Consider the following 17,267-nt stretch of genomic DNA (forward strand, 5'->3'; position numbering starts at 1 on the left):
TAAATTAATTTTTACTGTCTAAATGATAGCGGTCTGTTAACTTTTGAAAAAAACCCCTTTAATATCGCCCAGCAAAAGAGAACAATATTTTTTTTTAATTTAGATATTTTTTATGAAAATTTATATAAAAGTATGTTTTTTACATTTTATTTGGATTTTTAATTATGAATTTTGCCTTTCTTGTAATTATGGGTGCATTCTTGAAATAAAGTTGACGTTTGACGATATCCGTGGCCGAGTGGCTTGCACGCCGGTTTTCATGGTGTCGCCATCTTTGAGGTCCCGGGTTCGATTCGATTATTTAAACATTTGTTTTCCAGGTATTCTTCGACCTGGTGATCGAATCCGAAGATCCCCCCGAGCTGGATTATGATGACGACAAGGAGATGGAGTTAGGTGAGATCAGTATGTGACATTTCTATCTACTACATGTCTGTTGTAGATAGATTTGTTGGTTTCACATGTTGTATTTTAGAGATGAGATTCACCTAAACATGTAGATAGACTGTTTATGTTTGTTTATGTATACACACTGTCGAATGTGACGATATCAAGACAGACGGGGAAAAATTCTAGTTACAGTTATTTTTACTTCGATGTTGCGGTAATAGCCCATGGCGCATGTATGTCTATATTCTTGTATGACAGATCCTCTCAGTTGTTAGGTAAATGTTGTATAACATAATGACATGCACTTACTTTTTTCTACAACGTACCTTATAGATTGTTGTGTTCAATGTTGTTTAGATAGTTGGGGTAAAACACAGACATTCCTGCAGAAATCTCTTTGTAGCGCAACGCATAATGACGCACTACTCACTCTACTTATACGAAATTATAATGTATGTTAGAAATAATCTGTCTTCATTTGGTACTGTAAATGTTTCTGGCATCCCACTTCGCCGTACCGGTCATTTGAGAACAGTCCCTCGACGCATGGCACTTGCAGAGAAAAACCCGCGTGTCATCGGACCTACTTACTATGAGCGTTTACCCGCTACTCTCAGACTTGAACCGTCTGACGAAATATTTGGGCGCCGGCTGAAAGACCATTTCTTGAAAAATCCTATATACTCCGTAAAAGAATTTATGTACTTTAAATTGTAACGAATGCAGTATTTTCTATTTTTATTCTAATTTTTACCGCATTAACATACTCTTGTATAACTGTTATCAACTTATGACGATCCGTGATGGAGAATGATATTTGATATATAATTTAATGACAACAATATTATATAATGAATTGTTAATTTTCTAATTATTGTGTGCTTTTCTTATAATTTTCCTTTTTGTCAGGCGATCTCAATATAATTTCCCATACATTGACACGTAGTGCAATTTATACTGTAATGTTATATTTGAGAAATAAATGAATCTGAATATGATAAAATGGAATCAGATAAGAATGTTAAACATTTCTCTTTACAATGTATATTGCGACTTGCTTGTTTATGTTTATAGATAGAGTTGTTTATATGTACATAATAGTATGTTGTAGAACGTGGAGAGAAATAGACTGAGGTAGATAAGCTTAGTATGTTACTTTATTTATCTAAAAGGAAGGCCCACAGCTTAAAACAACCAAGAGCCAAAGACATATTCTCAAAAATAGAAAATATAATAAAGAACAACCAACCTATTACATAAAACATAACTATAAATTCAAGGAAATTCCCGCTCAGTGTCCTTGCCAAAATCATCGAATAAGAAAGAAGATATCCATAATATTAAACTCACGATTTCATTTAATCAAGGTAAACGACTCTTTTATGGGGAACTGAGTTATACGTTTTTACAATATGATTCCAGAGTATATATTATGATTATCACTTTCTAAGTTTAAGAACTACATTAAAAATAATTTGATTGATTAGTCATATTACAAAATTGAAGACCATGTGTTAGATAAAGATGTATGGAAAGACATGGCTCTAGATTCCACACTAATTTGAGTCAAAGTGTATTCCATAGCATTTAAGTTTATTTGAAAAGAGCAATCCCTAGAGCTTCTTGCTCGTTCTTCTCAGGGAAGTCAGCGTAGTGAACGAGCAGTAGCTTAAATGTGACGTTTTCAAGTGTAAATTTATTTTTCTTATGGATTAATTTATTCTTTGAATTTGACTTTGAAACACACTCATATTGAAATGTTACAATTTCTATGTACAATATTATGTTATAGATAGCTTTGTCATGTTTACTGTTGTATAGATAAGATGGACTTGGATAAATATGTTAGACATTTCTATGTATATAATAATAATAAAAGCAGCGTCTTAATTCCTTGACCCCCAATGTTGCTGTGTAGCTGTACAACGTACGTTCGATCCAAACTACAATTTGTTGTTAGTAATATTTTGTGTTTTTTTTACTTTTATTGTTGTAATTATTATAAGCAACATCCAATATCTTGTTGGGCGTGTTGGTCAAGCTGTTCGCAAAAGTATTCTTATAAATAAAATATAGTATGTACAGTCAACAGCAAAACAAGCTATATACTTATTACTCAGGGGTTTCAGCAAACTTGACACTGCCTTCTTTATTCTTCCTTCGATATCCTTATTGTAAAATCAAACTTCCTTAATCTGAAGTGGACTGTATATTCATTCAAATGTCGATCTGACTTACAAGAAATCTGATATGTGAATAACATGAGATCTCAATTGTGAATGAATAATCAAACTGAAATTCGCTTATATTTATACCGGTACGGTGTCTCCCACACCGTACCGGTCCTATCAATGGGTCGCTACGCCGCTCGGCCAATCAGAGCTCCTGAATTATTCATTCACTTCTGAATTCTAGCTCTGACCGGCCAGGCGCGCACGGCCGTCCGTAACAATACTTTTGTTGGAATATCGCATTCATGCAACGGAACAAGATCCGTCACTGTATAGCTTGATGTGCCGTTTGTACATAGATTTGGGTTATTTAATTAAGTATCAATGTTTATTAGACTAACAGCCAATTTAATTTTGAATGGTTCCCAAATCAAGTCTTTCTTTTAGAATTACTCGTATTCCCAAAAATATCATTAAATAAGATGCTTATTTTAAGTGCGATATTGAAATACCTTAAATATAAAATCTTAATAACCTTTCCTCAGGTACGTCAGGGGAAAGCTACATGATGAGGGTCTTGGATATATCAAACTCAGTCACCAAGGTGAAAGACAATATCTCCGCAGCCAGGAGACTTCAGGAGCTACATTCAGCTCATGAGGCTAGAGATAGGAATTTAGCCGAAGAGATGTGTGCCAGGTAAGAATTTCGCTAACAACAGCTAGACAGGCCTTTCATTATAATAATAATATACTCTCGGACACGTAATTCCAGCCACTTTTGTCGTAAAGGGCTAGAATACAAAAACAGTGATTTCATCGAAGAAAAAGTTTTCCCCCGGTTTTGCAAATCCAAATTCCCAACAAGGACTTATTGAAAAGACGTTTAGTATACTAGTTTCAAAATTGCATAACAGTTTTTGACCAATCAAACGTTGTTTAAGCTTAGGGCGCTTAGTACTCAAAATGCGTGATGGTACGAATTACGTGTCCGGAAGTGTAATATATTTCTTTTAATTTATTTTCTGTTATAAAGTCTTAGAATATATTCACAGTAGTGAACTTATCTAAATTATTACTTCAAAATTATCATACCATTATGTCCCGCTGCTGAGCACGGTTCTCCTAAGAGGGTTTAGAGGGTCCTGGACGATGATTGTACTATATTAGCCCAGAGATGAGTAGTGGATTAAAACCCAATCAACCCGCCCGTGTTTTAACCGGATTTTTAATCAAAGCTTTAATCCATTTCTGCCCAAAATCGTGGACGGAAACGGTGAATACGAAATTTGATATAATGCCATACTTATTACAAATTTCGGTGTAAAAAATCTTTTTTAGACTGGTATGGCTTCTCACTACTAATTATGCACATTCGATTACGATTTTAATAAAAATCGATTCAAGTGCATGCGACGTAACGATTTTTTTTGTATCGATTTATTCCGATGCGAATCGATTCAATAAAAACGCATTTTTTTTTATTAATAAATATAATAATAACGCACACACTCAACATAACCCCGCACTAGAGAAACCCTGTGTCGCGGATGCTATGGACACACACATAGACAACCACAAATTACACCCAAACTCACGAGAGAAATAAATGTAGGCCATATAAATATTTCTGCCGGCCCGGGAATCGAACCTGGGACCTCTGCGTGGCAGTCCGGCATGGTAACCGTTCGGCCACGGAGGCAGTCAAATTATAATTATATAAAGTGACTGGATAAAACGGTACGGGACGGGGTAAATTATGTTCGAAATGTTTTTTGTTTCAGAGTGCTGACCTGGTCTCTATGGCAAATAGTTTTAATGCTCTTAGTTGGAATTACACAGGTAAACCGACATACTAGTTATTATTTATTTAATACACTTTATTCATTACAACACAGACTAGACATCCTGCAGTCCCTCCAGCCGCTTAGGTTATTGGGAACTGGAGAGACGCCGGTTTTCTCCTCATCGGAGCTACAGCTCCGCCACCAATGAGGAGATTTGGTAGTCGGCTTAGAGAGTATCTGGAAAATAGGGAGGGTGCTGTACGTGCACCCGGGGCGGCTCACCTAGCCTTACAGAGAACTTACGAGGGCGATCTACTGGGGATTTTGTGTACGCCTCTCATCCATGGAGCGAGGGTATAGAAAGACATGGCGAAGCCCTTGCAGTGTCTTCAGACATTTCTAAAGCCTTTGACAGGGTCTGGCACGCAAGCCTTTTAAGCAAGCTTTCCCACTGACCTTTGCAATTGGATTTCGGATTTCTTGAGTGCACGTTCGATTCAAGTGGTCTTAGAAGGCTTCTCTCCCGAGCACCGGGCGATAGTTCCTCAGGGTGCCGTACGATTAGATTTATTTTTGAAACCCCGTGTCGCGGGTGCCATTGATACAATAGACAACAAATTACATCCAAACTCACGAGAGAAATAAATGTAGGTCATACAAATATTTCTCGGAGATCGAACCCGGGACTTCTGCGTGGCAGACCAGCATGGCAACCGTTCGGCCACAGAGGCAGTTTAAAATCTGGATCTACTATTTGAAGCATAGACATTGCCATATCAATGGCTTATTTTCTAAAACTCGTATCTGAGACTGATTATTTAGGAGATGGTAAAACTGTCTAATTATTTTAAATTTCTTATCAAGAGGGTTAATTTGGGTGAGAGTCAGAATGGCGGGTGTACCTTAACGGATCCTGACAAATTTGGTATCAAAAAAATGTACCTCCATCGGAACGAAGTTATAGCATTATCAAAGGTGCATCCGCCGTCATGTCAACATGGCGGGTGTACCTCGCACTACCAGTATTTATTTAATAACCTTAGACTAATAACGCATAGAAATCTAGTCCGCACACGCTAAGTGGGGCAAATTGAAGCGCTCCCAAAGGGCCTACACGAGCGGGCGGGACTTCAATGCTCAAGGTCAACTTGCAACGCGAACGGATCAAGAATTTTAGCTAAAAATGACGAAATGAGTGTAAAAATACGTCAGACAAACATAAAATAGATACTAACATCACATTCCACAAGGAAGTAACGCGTTTCAACTTGTATTTTTATGTAAATATTCACTAAAACCGAAAATTAACCTAGGTACTACTAAAACTAGCCTACATGAATTTGATTTGTGCCTCACTTGTGACAGTTCGTTTGATATGAAACTATCATTCTATGCGTTATTATTCTAAGTTAATAATTATAAAAACTTATTGTACCTCAGTAGCACTCTGAAGTAAAGGAATCTCCAGCTCGATCTGCTGGTTCATTTCTGAGAAATAAGACAAAATATGTTGAGATTTCAGAGTGCCGTGTGCATCTTAACAAATCCTGACATATTTGGTACCAAAATTGTACTATTTAGTACTTGTTCTTAAAAAAATTGTACCTCTATCATAACGAAGTTATAGCGAAATCAAAATTGTAAATATTTTCGTAATATTTTTTAATAAATTTCCGCCATTTATTTGGGTAGGCAAAGGTTCCAACATACAGCCTCTTCATATGTCAGTAATTTTTCCTTGTTTTGATAGAAAAGGTGACAAACGCCTGTTCTTATATCTTTGGGCTCAAGTTGTATAAAGATTTTAAAAAACTTTCTTCGTTATATGCTAAAAAATATCACAAGCAAAATTGTATTCTTTCCAGGTATTCTTCGTAAAAAGCCTGTTCGAAGACAGCAGCAGTCGAAGCTACAAACGCTTCGTTCCTAACTTCACGAATTATTAAAAGATAAAATGTTGGCAAGTTACTATTGAAGTTCGTTGCAGTATTACACCGACATTGATGCCCAAATAACTTGTCGGATGTTACCAAAGATATTGTTTAGTGAAATTAGTCTGAGATTTAGTTTAATGCGGTAACAGAAAGTTGCAATAACACTTAGGAATGCGTTTAAAAATAAAAATCCCGTATGTGGATATTTATAATATATTTTATTTATAAAAATTTAAATGAATTTTGCAATCGCAGTCTCAAACTATCGACAAGATGCCGTTTAGTGCGGTAATACATATTTTCCATTCTTTAAAATGTGGGTTTATCGAAGAATTTTGAAAATATCGTGGACGGATAGAGTCACCAATGACAACGTATTGCGGAGGATGCACTAAGGGTTGGAGCTCCTGAAAACAGTAAAAAGGAGGAGGCTGCAGTAATTAGCATTTTTAAACATTTATGACCAGAGATGGATAAGCGCCCGGGTTTTAACCCGGCGTTTTGTTAAAGCCGGGTTTAAATCCGATTAAAACCTTTAACGCCTTTAACGATTCGCTTGAAAATTTAATTGAAATAAATCGATACAAAAAATCGTTAGATAGTTTACTTGAATCGACTTTCACAAAAATCGATATGCATTCTTAGTAGATAATCATCCCATCTCTGTTCATGACACAAAGAAGTCCCTAAAGTGTTATTGCATCGTTTCCGTTACACATTGATATATAATTATGGTCCACTGGTGGTTATGGACCTTCACAAAGAATTGCCATAAAGTTCTTCATATAAATTTTATATGTAATTTGCATAAATTGCATAAGAATCTCGTGTAACTCGCTGCTGGACGGGTGTACTACGTGAGTGCGAATGACGATAGTGCGAAGACGGTTGCGCGATAGTTCATTCGCGCGAATGTTTGAATGAGCGATAGTTCATTTGCGCGAATGACTATAGCACGAAAACAGTTTAGACTCCCACGGCTGCAGGTTGTTGCAATTCTTTACAATGCAAAGCTTTCATGATAAACTATACGTTTATTTTTGTAAAAGTTTATTAGGGAGTATCTGCAACAATTAACTTGCCTTCCAGCTTTCGCAAATCTGTCTTCGTGCTATCGTCGTTCGCGCAAATAAACTATCGCGCATTCAAACTTTCGTAGTACACCCCAGCTGGAACACGTCTCCGCGTTTTTTTTAAGAATGTGCAGTATTAATCTGTTATATAATTGTTGATCTAAATACGAGGAGATCTGTACTGCCCTGTCCTTGTCGTAAACAAAGCATTTGCATTTATGTAACTTTTGATGTATTGACACCTAAAGTTTTTATTTAAATGTCAATTGCGTTGATTTTGTTTAAGAATACTACGTCAGCTCGAATTAATCTTTTTCCCGCACTAATAAGGTTTATTTTGCTTGGGTCGAGCGGCATTTATTTTTTTACAAACGGAATTAAATCCATTTGAAAAATATATATCGTACACGTTGATATAAAAAAAAATCATTGGTATATGTAAAGTACGTATTGAGTATCGTGTTTTCACGTCGTATAGTAATCAGTATGACCTCTATTTTCCTATATATCGCTGTTATCCTGCCGTGCACCAATTAAAACGTGGCTAAGTGAGTAAATAATTTTTTGAGATATCAAAAAACACCATAACCCAGTTTTGGAATATTAAAATTGTTTAATGTTATTTCAGCTGTACGTTAACTAATTTTAACTGTTTTTAAAAGAGATATTTGTGCTCTATCCTTTGGTATTTAAGTGCGTTTTAGTTAGTGGACGGCAGTATGCGGAATGAATCACAAGCGTTTGAGGTTGTATGGACTTTAACTTGCCATTTGGCTGCCTTGCCACCAGAGATGTGCGAGGAAAAAATCCACTAATAGGATTGCTTCATTGTCCTAGCCTCGCTTAGCGCAGCTCCGGTGGAAAAGGGTTAGCAAAGCTAAGCATTTGTTCGTACAAAATGGCGAGAGATGTGTGCGAGGCATGCGGGCGAGGAAAACGGTGTAGGAAACCAGAGCTACTGAAAGTATAACATTAACTGACAATGCCACATCGCCACCGCTTATCCCATCATATATTACCGTACCTCGCCCGCGCATAGCTGAAAAGAGTGTAACGCATCCTCGCAACCGAGCGAGACGTGCAGTCTCTGGTGGAAAGACAGCCTTACACTGAAACTAAATAAGATAGAGTGTTGTAGATCTCCGTCCGCTGATTTCAGAATATGTTAACAAGTCAATATAGATAAAAATGTCGATTACGTTACGACATGGGCCAAAAATTCAAAAGGACTGTCAATCACAGTGCGATCTGGTATTTAGTACCAATTGGTACACCAGATGTCGCGACTAGTACCAAATAGCTATTTTTGCAACTAATTTGTTTCACATTGACGAGCTGCAATTTGTAGAAGCTATTATGTTTTTGAAGACGGAGTGAAATGACATTTGTAGGGTTGCCAGTTTTCATAAAATTTTAAATCGATAGATTGCGAAAGAATGCGCAAAATGTCTGTATAGTGAATGTTATGACATTCTAATTCTTCATTCTTATTTTGACAGCTGGCGTACTAGTATGAAAAGACATTTTTATTCATACGCATTTTAACAAAGACAATGCGGATTTAATTATCTATATTGAATTAAAAAGAAAGATTTAAAAATATGTCTCCTCTTTCTTTTTTAATAGATACGATTCTAAATGCAGTGTATGTATGGTCGTCAAAAATTGTCGATTCAAACGAACGGGTGCCCAGCAGTTGGGCGAATAGTGGGTCGATGATGATTCATATGAAACAAGTTCGGCAACTCGTTGCATTTACGCTTATAAGCGTGAGCAACATTCAATCGATAGTCGATAAAATATTTATCGACTGCAATCACTAGCTGCTTAATTAAGCGGACAACACTTGCCCAATTAACTGTAATTTTACTCCATCTCCAAAAGACACTACTCTAATGTCTTAGTGATAACAAATGAATCAACAAGATGGCTTATTGCACAGATTTTTATGGATAGTGTAAACATGCAATGCCATCTATTGATACGGATATAATTTTAGCTCATGGTCAATATTTGAAGTTATTTTACGAAAAGAAACTGGCTACTTGTAATTTTCATATCAAAGAGGTATTAATTTATAACCACGGCCATTTACATTATATAAATTACTTCCAGGATATTATCGATCAGCGTCAATTTGATATAACAGGATTTTGACCATTTTCATAGTTACGATCTGTAGTAGAAGATTAGCAGTCTTCTTGGCCCACGTTTACGATAAGAAGGGCAGAGTACTCTAAAGTTCAGCATGCGAAAAATCTCAAAATATCACAAAGTTATGTCTATATAGCATAATAATTAGATATATAATAAATTAAAATTACAAATTTATATTAAAAAAAGAATAAAAACTTGTTTCTGTTTTATTTTTTTTTATTATTTCCTACTATTATTAAATATGCATATGGGTTGTTTTTTTTATATAAAAAGTAAGTGACGGGCCGAGCCAGTCGTACGCCTGATGGTAAGAGACACCGTCACCCTAACCCTTACCCTTCAAAATCGGAACACAGTATTGCTGACATTACTGCTCGGCGGCAGAAATAGGTAGTGGCAAAACTACCCTGGACAAACTCCTTCACAAGGCGTTTTACTGTTGCTAAAAAATGGAGATCTCAAAACGAAAGCGAATTCACGACAATTTTTCGAACACGTAAAATCTCTCAGACATGCTCTCTCGCTCGCACTAATAGTGTTGTCATCCTACATGTATATTTACAAATTACATAATTATTAAAAAAAACTAACTCTTACAGAAAAAATCACTAAAGATCTATTCACATTGCTGCGGAATGTAATGGAAGCTAATGTAACAATAGCAGAACGTATAAACTAGATTCGAACCAAAAAACCAGTGGCGCGTCTTTCACGCAGTTTCCGTCGCAATGCCAAGTAGTTCTATTACTATTATGTTTCAACATTAATAGAACTAGTGCTTAGTTAGGAAAGTTTTGTCATATGCAGGCTCTTTTAGCTAACGGCATGCAGAGCATTCTAAATTCGTAGATAAATGTGTATAATTATTTTTTTTAGAGTTTTCTGATAAAGAGAATAGTTAAAATACACATTTTATATTAAGTGGTTTATTTATGTTATAAATACATAACCACACGTTTTATACAGAAACTCATTGTAATTTAATCAGCCGTTTTTGAAAATACCTTAATTTTGTCTTTTAACTTAGTCGAATAACAGCTGCATTAACAGGGCATAATTAATTTAAATGTAACTTAATATTTAACTCGACTTTTTGTATAGTAAAAAAATGGGATTATTAAAATCAGTTATGCCCTTTGAGCTTGCTGTATGTTCAACACTTATTGAGATATATTTCCACAAAAAAATTGTTAGATTGTCCTTTATTTCCTGATCCCGAATATCGAGTCGAAATTTGAAATTTGACATTTTGTCGTTAGGACAAATGTCCTTTACGATAAAATGTTCTTCGATTCGATACACAATCGAAAGAGGGACATTTAAAATTTCCCTTCATATCATTGACTTACAATTATATGGACGTCGGGTCCGCGCTAAAACGTGTCCGAACTTATAGGGCGTTAAAATCGTATACAGAGCGTCATTCACGCTCTAGTCTTCGTTTGTTCGACTGACAGCGAAGCAAGCAAAATTAGACAGTACTGCGATGACATTACAATTTAAATTCAACGTTTTAGCTTTTTCATATTCCTTTACATGTCACTACGTTTAAATAGGTTGACTTGGGACATTTTTTTCGTGGTTTTTGTATTAGACCCGTCGTCCATTTATTTGTAAGTCAATTCTTCATATAGATAAAATGTTACTTGTGCCCTTTCTCATTCAGAGGGCTGTATTGAAAATCTCGAACTTTAAATAAAATCACGTAGCAATCTCAATTTTGTCAATAACACCCTGGTCTTCCCTGGGCACACCATGACTCCTGGCGAGGTGCTGCCTCACGTTCCCTGGCCTCGTGAAGGAGTCTTCGCAGATGGGGCACAGATATCTGTACCGATTTCTTTTGTGGTATTTGTACTCGTGGATTGCCAGGAGTTTCCGTGATTTCTCACGTTTTGGGCAGAGAGGACACTGTGGAGAAGATTGTAATTATAACAAGTGTAACTTTCATAAAAAAAAATGCCGACCTCAAATATTCATCCCCCAATTTGCCGCACTTCGAGGTGGAATACTTTCTTCAAATTTGATTGGGAGCATACTGAAGCCCTTTCTGACTTATAAAGAATTTTTAAGTAGAAACAACATTAAGGCGAATTGTCTAGATCATATTCATAATTTGAACAAAACAGTCTCTTTCTGAACCTCTATTGAACCGTAAAGGTGATCTCATTTAATATTGGTGTGTATGAAAATTAGTTAGGCAACATCTGAGTACAATAGTCACAAGCAAATGCTTGCCTCTAACCGGATCGAAGGAATTTTTCTTTGACTCTGTTTGATCTTTATTTTAATTATATAAATGGTTACATTAAGAGTCTATACTACCTTAGCTCGAATTAATCTTTTTTTAATACAGTTGCTCAAAACGTGGTATTTTTCGCACTACAAATCGTGCGGAAAGTTGGATTTCTCGCACTAGTGCTTTTTACTTTTCCAGTTTTTTTTAAATTTACTGTTGTATTAAGTCTTAAACATAGAACTGAAGAGATTGTATATTTATTTCATATTTATGTGCTTTGTGACGTAAGTCATTCGTCATTACTATACTATATCTATGGAGAGACCGCATTTTTACACCAATGAAGTAAATGCTTCTTAGTAGCGATTTTGTAGAAAATAAAGTAATATAAAATAATAATTTTAATGTGGCTGAATACTGGCAACAGTTGCCATATTGAAAAAAGTCGGCCAAAAAAAGTACTAATTTTTTTCATCGTTTACATTCCCGCCTTTTTCATCATATGAGGTTTTTTTTAAATACTGTTTTATTTTACTTTCAATGTAGGTTTTTCGCAAATGTATTAAAAAACGTTGCTTGATACACATGCGGATTTGTCATTTTCACTTGTCTCGAGTCTTGACCCTCGCCTCTGGCTCGGGCCAAGATGCCTCGAGACTCGTGAATAATGACTAACTTTCCGCACTTGTATCAAAAATAACTATTCCCGCACTAATAAGGTTTATTTTGCTTAGTTCGAGCGGCAGTGGCACTGGCTCTATTTCACAATTTATTTTTGTACAAACGAAATTAAGGCTATTTGAAAAATGTATATCGTATACTTAGAATAATAACGCATAGAAACCTAGCCCGCACACGCTAAGTGAGGCAAGTTAGAGGGTTCCAAACGCGTCCCAGGAGCGCGCGGGCTGTTAGTGCTCAAGGTCATATTGCACCGCGAACAGCTCCAAAATTTTTTGCTAAAAATGACGAAATGTGCGGTAAATGGGTGTAAAAATACAACAGACAAACATAAAATAGACACTAACATCGCATTCCACAAGTAAGTAATGCGTTTCAACTCATATTTTTATGTAAATATTCACTAAAACAGAAAAATAATTTCGCGGCAACAAGATACGAAAGTGTTGCAAAGTAACGAATTTTTTTTCGCCCCATTTTGCTATTCTGTATCAAAATAATTATATTACGTAAATTTTAGTGGTGCTTGTAATTTAGATTTATTTGCGCATCTTGAACTAATATTTACTTTAATAAACATTAAATGTTTTCGTTAACTCCTGTAAGTGATTGGGACACTTAATTATTTTATAATACTTTTAACGGCTCTGCGTTCATGCTTTATTGAATAATTATTTATTTTTATTTTATTTGAATTGGAGCACATATTGCAACAAATTTACAGTACTTATATATTTGTTTCTACTATAGTGTTGGCACCACCAGTACAACTTTGATAGCTTATTATATGTCTTTCTTTTCGTAACTCAAGCGAAATATTTTATATTAAAATATTTTATTTTCTTAAAAGGGGAGCATTCTTAAGCGATTTTTTAATCTATTTTAGCAGTTATTTTCTTTAATGTTTGCTTATGGCATTTTCGGTTTTAGGTTTCGAATATGGCACTTATTTCTAAATCCAAGATGCGGGCGCGATTTTTCGAATAATGGCAAGTTGGGTATCGTTTTCGAGATGTTTGGGAATGTTCAATACAAATATGGCACTCATTTCTAAATCCAAGATGGCAAACACGACAGTTCAAACAAAAGCAATATTCGTAATGAGCACCCCCAAATACCTCGAAAACGATACCCAACTTGCCATTATTTGAAAAATCGTGCCCGCCATCTTGGATTTACAAATAGTGCCATATTCACATTGAGCATCCCCAAATACCTCGAAAATGATACCCACATAGCATTTTTTTGAAAAAATCGTGCCCGCCATCTTGGATTTAGAAATGAGTGCCATATTCGTAATGAGCACCCCCAAGTGCCTCGAAAATGATACCCATATTGCATTTTTTTGAAAAATCGTGCCCGCCATCTTGGATGTAGAAATGAGTGCCATATTCGTCATGAGCATCCCCAAGTACCTCGAAAATGATACCCATATTGCATTTATTTGAAAACTCGTGTCCGCCATCGTGGATTTAGAAATGAGTGCCATATTCGTAATGAGCATCCCCAAATACCTCGAAAAGGATACCCATATAGCATATTTTGAAAAAATCGTGTCCGCCATCTTGGATTTACAAATAAGTGCTATATTCGTTTTTCATCGACAAAACCGAGCACATCTGTAGGCACCTGATCGACAATGTCGGGCAAATCTGTAGGCACCTTTAACTTAATGATGAGTTAAGCAAGATACAATTTCCCCACTTTTGAGGGAAATGTTATTCCATGGCATCATTATTTGTATATTTGTGTGCGTGCCGACGAGCGTAGTTACAAGTTGCTTACGCCTACATGAATTTGGTTTTTGCCTCACTTGTGACAGTTCGTTTGATATGAAACTATCATTCTATGCGTTATTATTCTAAGATCGTATACTATAAGTGTTATATTTCGTTTAGTTGATATTTAAAAAATCATTGGTATATGTAAAGTACGTGTAGTATGTACGTAAAGTAAGTGGAATACAGTGGTTTTTCTGAAAAATTTCGAGGTAAGTTTGTGTTTTTTTTTCTATCGTGAATATTTTTAGAAATCATGTTTTCACATCGCATACTGGTCAGTGTATATCGTCAATTTTTAACCGACTTCAAAAAAGGAGGAGGTTCTCAATTCGACTGTACTTTTGTATGTTACGCGATAACTCCGGTATTTGTGAACCGATTTGCATGATTCTTTTTTTGTTGGAAAGGGGGTACTTCCATAGTGTTTCCATTTCATTTCGAAAATCATCCACCTTTAAGGGTGGCTGTTCACGCATGAAGATTGATTTTTATAAATAGCGCCTAACTTTAATTTAGGAGCAATTACTTTAATGGTTGATTTTGTTATTTCTCCAATTCAAGGCGTTTTTCTCTCAATATACTTTGAGTAGTGAGAACTGATTATTATTATCTCCAGTGTCAAGTCCTGTATAGTGACGAACTGGGGGGATATTTCAATAAAACTTAGCAAATAGACATAATTCCACGTACTTTTGAGGTAGGTTTTTTTAGTACTCTGTACTGAGATTATACTATATATTTTTATGCGGAATCAACCAAAGCTGTTTAAGGTAGTATAGACTCTTAATAAGAAATTCAAAATGAAAAGATAAGGTATAGGCACTAGTGATTGTCATTTTTATTATTAAGTAATTTTAACTTTATACCAGTCACTAGCAGTCGACAAATATTAAATAGCTTTATTCAAATAACATAGCAATAACTCTTTAACTTAATAAGTTTCATTTTGAACTATATACGATTATACGGGGTGCCTACTTAAGATTTGCGAGATTTTCAAAAAGATATTCCAAGCATTAAAACAAGTTTTACGACCTAGGTGGTCCAATGCTTTGCCGGACGAGAAGGCCGGTAGGACGAATTTGGGAAGCTATGAAACATACGTAATGATGTAAAAAAATAGTTTTTCTCAAGTTAATCTGACCAAAAGTACCAAAATATCGTAAAAGCCATTTTTTTTTAATAATTTGTTTATTGGGGCCAACAAACAGTGGCACATCATTTTTTTTTTAATAGGATCAACAAACATTTAGTTAACAAACAGTGAATTCAACACCGTTTACGTAGCATTGTTATTATAAGTAACTTATTATGGGTGTCACTGAGTCGGAAAGTCAGCTGCCCATTTTGGGTCGTAAAGTATTTTTTTTTAAATGAAGACAAGACACTTGAAGGATTGTGACCTTACCAGAGGAGCTGTCTATGTATAGTCTTTAGTTAGCGTCATGAAACCAGAAAGATCCTAGTTGTACGGGTCAACGTATATTATTGTGCAACGTAGCGACCTACTTTGGGCACGCGCAAAATTTATAAATTATAATTTTTCAGTACAACAAAGTTACTCCGTGGTATCGGTCGAGTATTATTTTTAAAGCGTCTTTGACATCTTCCTGCATCATCTCACTGATATCACCAGACATATTACTGTACGAGACAAGCAGCTCGCATTAATAAACACTAAAATAGATTTTTTTTTTATTTCTATTATTTTCATAATTAGAAAAATTACTCTTTAATAATCTCGCAAATATTTTCGGTATCACCCTGTATTTTAAAGGAATCATAATGTCAACCACTAGTGCCTAAATAAAAAAAAATCTTTTAAAAGTACATATTGTACGGACAACGGCACATCAGACTACACATTTTTGTTCGAAAATCGCCTCCAGTGCAATGGAACAAGATACGTCAATGTGCAGCTTGATATGCTGGCGTGTGTGTACAAAAAATATATACCTTAGTGCCAATGCCTTACCTTATGGACAGGTCACGTGGTCTCTAACACCCGCCTCTTTTAATTACGAATATTTTCAGTGAAATATAGTAATCAAAACGAAATTGGGCTGTATGTTATTTGAACAGCAAGCTAAAAAAAATAAGGCGAGACAGCCCGGTGCCATTACCAATATATATTTTTTTCATTTATTTAATTTTCGCCATTCATATTTTTCACTATTTGTCTTATTTATTAACCATGAAAGATGTCAATGAGCGGTTTTTTTTTCATTTTATTAATAGACGAAATTGAATTAGAAATCTTGCAATTGACTGGACTACCTGTGGTGGTTTAGTTTCTTGACTTAAAAATTTTATATCATTTTTTTTAAACACGCTCATGCCTAAAAAAAACCAAGATGGCCATCGGGCCCGTTCGTTTTGAGTACAATATTCACTTGGCATACATGTAATTTTTTTATTAAATGCAATATAGAAATGCTTTTGGATATAATGAGTAATTTTTTGAGACGGTTTTTGTGACATGAATATAGATCGTTTTGTGTGTAAATCCTTAGCCATTGAATGTCGAATGTCACAACACTGTGATTTTTAATTAATTTTTTTTTATAATACTAAGTAACGGCACGACCAAGTCGTGCGCCTCGTGGTGAGCGACACGCCTATCCATAACAGTTGCAGTGCCACTCAGAGCTTTAAATAGCAAAAATCTTACGGGCACTACCACTGCGCCCGTCACCCTGAGACATAAGTTGACAAGTCCCAAGTGACTGTAATTTCGATGACATTACTGCTTGCGTTTATCTACACTAGTTCTGTTGTCGGTACTACTGTTACTTTTTTCCCATTTGTTCCGTTAACAGGACAAATGGGATTTACGGTTTCCAGTAGTTCTGTCGGTTCTGTCCGATTATTCCCACTAGTTCTGTTGATAGAAGTATTGGCATCGTCTTCCCTTTTGTTCTATGGTACAACTCTAGACTGAAAACTCGTACACAGGACCAGTGGGAGAGAAAATTGTCAGTAGTTCTGTGAAACTAAAAAACTGGCTATTTATAAACAGAATAAATGGGAATAAACGCCTGCTTGGCGGCAGAAA

General features: G+C 35.5%; 1 protein-coding gene across 1 annotated transcript; it reads left to right on the top strand.

The window, feature by feature from the left end:
* Positions 1-22: 22 nt before the first annotated feature.
* LOC113227313 (transmembrane emp24 domain-containing protein 5-like) lies at positions 23-6,469 on the top strand. The gene is made up of 5 exons (XM_026460200.1): positions 23-31; positions 321-396; positions 3,107-3,260; positions 4,345-4,402; positions 6,213-6,469. The coding sequence occupies exons 1-5, from the start codon at positions 23-25 to the stop codon at positions 6,291-6,293; spliced, it is 378 nt and encodes a 125-aa protein (XP_026315985.1). The 3' UTR covers positions 6,294-6,469.
* The last annotated feature ends 10,798 nt before the right edge of the window (positions 6,470-17,267 follow it).

The sequence above is a fragment of the Hyposmocoma kahamanoa genome, unplaced genomic scaffold (assembly GCF_003589595.1).
Source record: "Hyposmocoma kahamanoa isolate Upper Pololo Valley unplaced genomic scaffold, ASM358959v1 209, whole genome shotgun sequence".
In the NCBI taxonomy this organism is placed as follows: Eukaryota; Metazoa; Arthropoda; class Insecta; order Lepidoptera; family Cosmopterigidae; genus Hyposmocoma; species Hyposmocoma kahamanoa.